General features: G+C 36.1%; 1 protein-coding gene across 1 annotated transcript in view; it reads left to right on the top strand.

Annotated features, from left to right (window-relative positions):
* Positions 1-7829, top strand: part of SHTN1 (shootin 1) — a 112462-nt gene extending 104633 nt beyond the window's left edge. Inside the window, exon 17 of the mRNA XM_044665618.1 lies at positions 7490-7829. Coding sequence (XP_044521553.1) covers positions 7490-7712 — 223 coding nt within the window. The 3' untranslated portion in view covers positions 7713-7829. The remainder of the gene's footprint in view (positions 1-7489) is intronic.
* The last annotated feature ends 280 nt before the right edge of the window (positions 7830-8109 follow it).

The following is an 8109-nucleotide window of genomic DNA, read 5'->3' as shown; positions in this document are numbered from 1 at the left end:
AGTCAATAGTCCTACAAGGTTTCTGAATTACAGCTCAACGGTACCTTCCCACCAGTTGTCAAGGACACATTACACTTAGTGTCAAACTGGCTTTTAAAATGTTCTTTGGTTATTCCAAAAATGTAAATACCTCAATGAATTAATTTTGTTCTGTATAACATTTACTTCTGATTGAAAGCACTGGTAATTGCCAGAGACCTAGCATAGAATATCTTATTTCTTTCTCCATAGAGAATTGAGCACAAAGGTAAATGCTGAGGTATTTGCTTTTGCTGCTATATTTTTTTCATTACCTTTCAGCAGTCTCTGCAAGATCTCAGTGTACACTTCTAGATATATTTAGCATAAACAAAATTTAATTTCTAAAAACAACCTGAGAGGAAAGTCCAAGATTATTATGAGCAGCAGAGCAAATGCATATTTGCATTAGTCTAGGGAGTATCCACCATGGCAATGAATTTTCCACTTATGAAATATAGGTCTGGTCCTAAACAAACAAACAAATAGTCAAATAAATAACTAACAAAAATGTGGGGCCATTCTAAAATCTAAATGTAATTTTAGGTTCATAGCAAATGAGCTACTTTCATTTTTTTTTTGTTAAGACATAGCATTTGGGCAGACAAAAAATAATAAATTATCAGAAGTCTAAAATATTATAGCATAGAATCTTTGTGTGGGGATCTTAGAACAAAAACATAAGCATTTTGAGGAAGATGACCATTTTAGGGGGCAGATATATGTGTGATACATACCATATAAGTAACATGGGAGATTTTGTTCCTTTAAAGTTTCTGTTTTTAAGCAATGCTTACATTATCAAGCTTTCAGTGTGAGTGATATGCCTATGCTGCAATAGTGTCATAAGGGTTAAACCTACTTATCTAGTTTTTCTAGCTTTTGGTACAATCTAAGGTACAATCTCATAGATCCTATGCTCATCTTTGCCTCATTTTACATGAGTTTTACAAACAGGTAGAAATCAAGGTCCCACCGAATTCAATACCCTTGCCACAACTAAAGCTGTCCCCAACCGGGCAGACATTGATTAAACACCCACTCTTTGTGCTAGAGAAATATAAAGCTAAAATGAAATCAGTGATAGCTAACAATTAGCAGCACTGAATTTGCCGGAGAATATGATTCATCATGCTCAAGTATATTTTAAGATTTCTAAGTTTTTATGTTTAGCTAAATTGTAGGAGAATCTAAAAAGTGTTTCTTTTAATCTTAAGAGGGAAAGAATTAGCAGTAAGCATTATCAGCACAGTCATTACCTTTTATGAAACCTCTGTGTATTTAAAAAAGATTTTGAAATCATGCGATATATCAACACCCATTTCTTCCCTTAAGAAAAATAGCCCTGTGGAGTAGCTGTGGCATCCTCGTTGTTATAGGCATATGCATGTTATAAAAATGAGCCCTCCTGAGACTAACCTCCAGAATAAATGCAAATGAAACTTTTGTGTGGTATCCAGAGTAAAATGTTGACTTGTGGCCACTGTTCCATTTGTCGGCTGAGCTATTTTTTTCAGAGCTAAAGAACACACACATCTTTTTCTTTTTTCTCCCTGAGAAGACAAAAAGAAGGACAAAATGCAGAATTGAATTTTACTTTTTAGCTCAAACAGGATTCCAGAGAAATCACAAAAAGAAACTCATGTTTTGCTCATTCTTCAGTTCACTTGAAAATAGCAGCACATCAGCAGAAATGCAGAAAGTTTTATCTTTTATTTTGAACTTTTTTTTTTTGGTCGCAGTTTGACATAGAGAGAAATCTTCAAGTCTATTAGAAGGCCCTGAAAAGCAGGATTTCAGGAGAGACAATACAGCCATCTCTGCCATCATGGCATTGCTGTCTAACTGCTGTAGTAACTGGGTAAAGGATAGGGGAAAAATATGTAAGAGGGACTCTAGGCTCTCATTCTCTCTTTCTTTTTTAAACCTCAAGAAAGTATAAAATGGATGTCTTCTCTGGAGTTTTTCTAGTAAACTACTTTATAAAAACAGATTTAAATCTTTCAGTTTTCTATCCATGAAGGTGGTAAATATGATTGCCATTTTATCCATTTTTATTGTAAATGAAACAGAGTTCAAACTGTCTGGCTGTGCGTCATTTGCTGGACCACTGCCATGCACTAATGCAGACGCCCTACTGCGAGCCCAAAGAAGAACTATACTTTGATTCACCAGATTGTGTTAAATAGTCCAGCTGTTGAGATTTGAAAGATAGTTCTCTTCGAAGTGAAATAAAAATGAACTTGGCATTTATTCCAGAGACCATTTTTGTAGTGTTTGGCAATCAGCTTTTCAGAGGTAGCATTTTATAAAATAACTCTCACTGCTTAAAAGTTACATTCACTGTAACATTCAAAATGCCCCACCTTGTATTATCAGTAAAATTAAGCTTGAGTGATATGCAGAATTTGCATAAAATGAGCATTTTCCCCCTTCATTTCATGAGCTTTGATTGTTTTCAATTGAGCTCAAAACCATATCTATTAGGGCTTGTTTGGGCATTAGTTAATATGAATTGTGGCTGAAACGTTAGCGAGGATGTTGATGAATATAATTGGAACACAGAAAGTTGGTTTTGAAAGGAATTTCACTGAATACAAACAAAGATGTGTTTTTAAAAATCTAAAGTGCTAAATTTTCATCCCTTGTGAACACTGAGAAGTTCACCAATTCCCTAAAGTTCCACAGGGCCAGAATGATTTTCAGTTATAATTCACCCAGCAGCAGTATATTTGAAGCAAGTCTCCCCTTTTATCAACAAGTGATACCACCTTTGAAATTCAGCATGATATGGCTATTTTCTTGGTGGAGAAAACTAGTCCCTGCTAGGGATGGGCAGGTGATGTTGGCCCTGGAATGGATTATATATTGTTAAATTGTTTGGACTTGGTTTTTTAACCTACAGAAGTTTCTGAACATGAGCTCCCAAAGTCACCCATTTAAAAGTATTTCAGTGAACTGGATTTATCAACAGCACCAAGTAGTAATGGGTGGAAAAGAATAGTGGCCTTAAAATCAGAAGACTTGTGTACAGAATATGTGTTATAAAAGAAGTCACTGCCTAAAATGAATGGATTGGACTAGGTGGTCTTTAAGGACCCTTCTAGCCCTTAACATCTATGACTCTACAAAAATAGCACTAGAATGGGGATAAGGAAACCTAGGTTTCCAGGTACCAGCTCTACTGTGTGACTTTCCCCAAATACTAGACCTCAAGTGCTCATCTGTAAAATGAAGGTATTATTTTGAACGATCTCTTAGGCCACTTTTTAGCTTAAAATTCTGAGACTAATGTTATATTTTGCCACCCATTCCTCTAATTAAGTTTTGCAATATATATAGGGCAAAAAAAATGGAGAATTTCCGTAAATATTGTATTTTTTTAACTTTCTCCCATCGTCTTCATCCTCCTTAGCGGATTAATAAAAGAAGACAAAATGAAATAAGAGTAGGTAACAAATACTTTGTAGCACATGAACTTCTGCTTTTGGTGTGATCAAGACAGTGAAAGCTGGAGGGGTCTAAGTATTATTATCAGGCTACTTTAAGGAAAAGGAACTGCCAACTTGGTATTTCATTAAAAGTGAAAAATCTGTTTCTGTTGTTCACCCTTTCCATGGAGGAAAAGTGTAACCCCTAATGAAGAGAGAGAAATATGGTTAAGTTATATAGACTATTCTAAAATGAATGAAGGCCAGGCTCTACCAGGAATTCTTGACCACCAGCTAAACACTTTAGACTTGGAAGTGAGAGAATTCAGCAACAAAATCAGACTGTGAGTAGGGAAAAGCTAAAAGAAAAGGAAAATTAAGTGTTGATAACATGAAGCGATTCACATTTAAAAGCTACAACTTGTCCTCCCACCCAGGAAAGATCTTAGAATAGAGGCAGAGGAAAAATCATCCATCAGAACTTCCATGGTTCAGAGTATCATCTTTCTATAGAGAACATGTCCTTCACAGATGACATGGTATTGTAGGAAAAGCAGTGGGCTTGGGAGTCACTGAGTAGGAACCAGCCAAACTCTGGGACTAACTCTGTGGAACTTTCACAAATGACAGCACCTCACTGGTCTCAGGTCCATAATCTATATGATGAATTATTTTTACATTACATTATATATATTATATTAGTTATAATTATTTATATATAGTTATAAAATATAAGCATATATATTGTATTAGTTATAAATAAAAGGTTAACTCCAGCTCTAAGAATCTGGTTTTAATTGATTGGGCCCATTTTTTTAAAGAATCATTACAGTAATCCTTATAAATCAGTAAGCTCAAGAGAACTTCCCTTGTGTGAATAATAAGCCCAGAAATAAAGAGGAAGGGTTCTAACCAGTTAAGCAGACTAGGAAAATTTATGGCTCATACCATTTACTGCAAAAAAAAATTAAAAGAATTAGACATGTAGACCAAAGGAAATGAGTATGAAAATTCCAGATGTCTTAAGCGTTACATAGCCATTCATTTTAGAGGTGGAATCCAGAGAACACTTTGGGAAATTTTTAAGGGGTCAGAGTATCCATGTCACCTTCTAAGATGTGTTCAGTAGTCAGGACACTTTCATACACAGACATCTACAGCACAGAAAAGTGTGGGTTCTTTTACAGATCACATTGAATAGTGAGAAAAATTCTTGGCCTTCAATACAAGTGAGGCATCTGAACATTATGCCTTTACCCAAGATGGTAAGATTGGTTCTTATGGAAAGCCTCCATAAATGTCCTAACTCATGAGAAAAGATTCTCCAGAGTTTGAAAGAGCTTGCTTTCCAAAACCCTGTAGGAAAGACAATTCAGTGCTTCTCATCTTGCTTAAACTCACCTTTTGGGTGAAGTTCACCGTGGTGGAGACTAGGGATGGGCAGGGTGGCAAATGCAGAAAAGATAAAGCGTGATTCCTGCCTTTATGGACCTTTTAGGACCAGGAAAGGGGAAGGAGATGATGTCAGTTATTCGAATCTATGGTTTCTTCAGTATGTTTATTCCTCCACTAGCAGTGGTTATATTTCTTATATAGTTTTCTATAGACAAAAAAATCGCAGCAACTGGTGGCCAGTCTTTTGATGAGGACCTTCTCCAGACTTAACTAGCTTTTCTTTAGCTGGGATCACACAGTCTCTTGCTGGGCTTTGTAACCAAAGCCTAGCAGCTGCTTGGTAAAACATACCAAATCCTGCACTCTGATGACAACTTAGAGTCACTCTCATATCACAAAGAATGGGACTTCAGTGAAGGGACAGAAAGGCAGATAACCATAATCGTAAAGTAAAATAAGAGATAGAGACTGCCTTGTTAGCTAAAAGGATGGGGTGATCTAGGAAATTTAAGTGGGAGAAATGACATGGGTTCCTGAAGGATGGGTAAAAATTGTATAGGTTGTATTCATTCCTGGTGGAGGGAAAGGTGTGAGCAAGGATATGAAGGCAGGAAACAGCACAGTGTGTTTGGGGAAAACACCAAGTTTTCCAGTCTGGCTAATCCATAGGGATGATTGTGGAAAGTAGTAGGAAATTAAGATTAGGTAATTGCAAGATGCTCAACCAAAGAGACTCCATAAATATAGAAACTTTAACATAGAGAGGTAATTCTAAGAGCAAATATATTTATAATTGTGTATTGGGTCTTGAGTTTACCTCCAAAATTCTCTGAGAAAAAATGTTGAATTAAATCCTAACAGGGGAAAGAGATTCTTTTAGACTTAGAAACAAATCCAAAATATTACTGATAATGATCATGAACCAGAATCACAAAACTGAAAACCTAGAAAAGACCATAGGAATTATTAGTCCATCCTCTCCTACCCACATTTTAAAATTGAAAGGACAGCCTAAAGAGTCTATTATCTTAGCTAATAGCAAATGTGTGGGACTAGCTAGATCAATAACCTTTAATCCCAGACCCCTCCAGTCACTCTTTTCCTTTGAGTGATATTTTAGATTGGCCCTCACTAATTTTTTCAAATTTCCATCTCAGTAGTAGGATTCAACCACAAGTTAAAAGAAATTATTAGTGACTGAATGAGGATTAAATTTCATCCCTAGGTCGTAGCCATAAGTCAAACTAATATCCCTAAGTAATTCTCTTAATATTTTTGAGTAATTCTGGCAAAGAATGACAAACCAATCTAATGGTTTAAGATGTTTTCTAAAAACCCCACATCATTACAACTTAAACAGCATAATTAACTTCCCAACGAAGGAAAATAAATCAGTTTTTAAAAAAAGGCTGGATTCCAGGGCTCCTCATAACAAAACTTCCTTTTGGCCATCTAAATGGAATCCTCTAAAGTTCATCCCTTTCAAGTCCTAAGAGATCAAGTTACTTTTTAATAGAAGCAACCCAGGAACAGTATTTCTAGTAAGAATGATACAAGAAAATAAGGATACAGACAAGTGTAAATGTTAAACTTTAGTGTCCCATAAACTTTGGAGCCACAATGTAACATTTAAAATTGACAGCAGAGTTCTGTTCAGTAAGGGTATCTGTAAAATCTGTTCATGCAAAGACCTACAGTACCACTCAGATTGGAAAATAGGGACTTGAGAAGCCCTTCAGGAGAGAAAAGGAAAGGGCCAAGGAAATACCTGTGGAACAACTTCAGATAGATAGGACACTAAGGACATTCAGAAAGCACCTTGAGTCTCTTGGTTTTGCAAAAGATCCTTAGCCTCAGAGTCGTGAAAATAATATTAGCAAAAGTCTTAATGGTTGAGATCTTTGGAAATTTCTTGTGTAGGCACTCCTAACTGGATTTTTTCTTGTTTGTTTTGTTTTTTTTGTTTTGGCCCCTTTCCCTACTCTACAACAGTTCTAACCAAATTCTTTTACTGAGTAATTCCAGCAATTGGTATCAAATTTCCTTCAAGATCATTTTTTCTAGGGCAATCTAGCTGTATTGGGGCAGGCATCTGTCTTAGCAGTGAGCAACACAGTGGTCCAAGCAATGTTCCTTCTGATCCTCAAGCTGTCCCACAACTAGATCCTCAGCTGTGACAGGATTCTCAGAGAAAAGGTTAGAAAATCCAGGAATAGGGAATTCCTTCCAGTTGTGTGAGGTTGTAACAGGAGAGTTGTCAGGAGCAGCCAATGAGTGTGGCAGGAAGCACAATGTAGCCATTGGCTGTAAACTTCCTGAGAAGAGCATATAACTAAAGAAGGTAGGTACATTTTGCTTTTTCGCCACTTCTATAGTTTCTCTTACTTGCCTCTTCTACTTCCCCTTCAGTCACTACCTTTCTTTCTCTTTTCCGGGTACACTTAATATCTAACTTCATAGCTCCATCGCATTGTTAAATGTCCAGCATCTCCGAATGTAAATCTCTCTCTGTGCATGCTAGAGAAAAACCTGAAAGTTAACTCGTTATGTTGAGTCATGGAATATCAAAGACAAATATTTTCTCTCTCTCTGCTTTTTTATTTTTCTGTTTTCTCTTGTTTTGTTTTTAACTCTTCCTTCCACAGACCACCCAGTAACATTGGAGGTGCAAGAAGAGATATGGGCAATGAAAAACAGGCCGGTCCAGTTGTATTTTTAGATCCCATTTCCACAAGCAAACCCCAAACCAAAGACCAGGTGGCTGAAAATGAGTCAAGTCAACCCAAGGAGGATGAAGATGGAAATAAACAAGAATGTAAAGAAGACAGAGTTGAGAAAATTAAAGAGACAGACAGTTCCAACTGCTAATTTATGAGCCAAAAGGCTGCCATTTTTGGAAGTCCTTTTCAATAAGCACATAATGAAATTGGGTGTATTGTCAAGGGCAATGAATTCTGTACTTATAAATGTATTCAAGAATTTAGATTCTATTCTAATGCCCCATTGTATGTAGTTTAGCTATACACATTAGTAAGTTCTGTAACAACACAGATTTCAAGTCAGTTTGGGTTTTGGTCTTTCTGTGTTACATAGGGATAAGATTTTTCCTAACTTTTTGTTCATTGTAATTTCTTTCCAAGGGTTAAAAAAAAAATCCATTTTTAAATGATGTGCTAACCACTCATCATATCTAGTAAGAAAGAAAATTATGGCACTTATTGAATAGATTGCCCAAATGAATATAACTTTTGATATATCACGCATT

The sequence above is a fragment of the Gracilinanus agilis genome, chromosome 2 (genome assembly GCF_016433145.1).
Source record: "Gracilinanus agilis isolate LMUSP501 chromosome 2, AgileGrace, whole genome shotgun sequence".
NCBI classification, from domain to species: Eukaryota; Metazoa; Chordata; class Mammalia; order Didelphimorphia; family Didelphidae; genus Gracilinanus; species Gracilinanus agilis.
The sequence above is the reverse complement of the archived record's forward strand: the minus strand, read 5'-3'. Positions and strand labels throughout refer to the sequence as shown.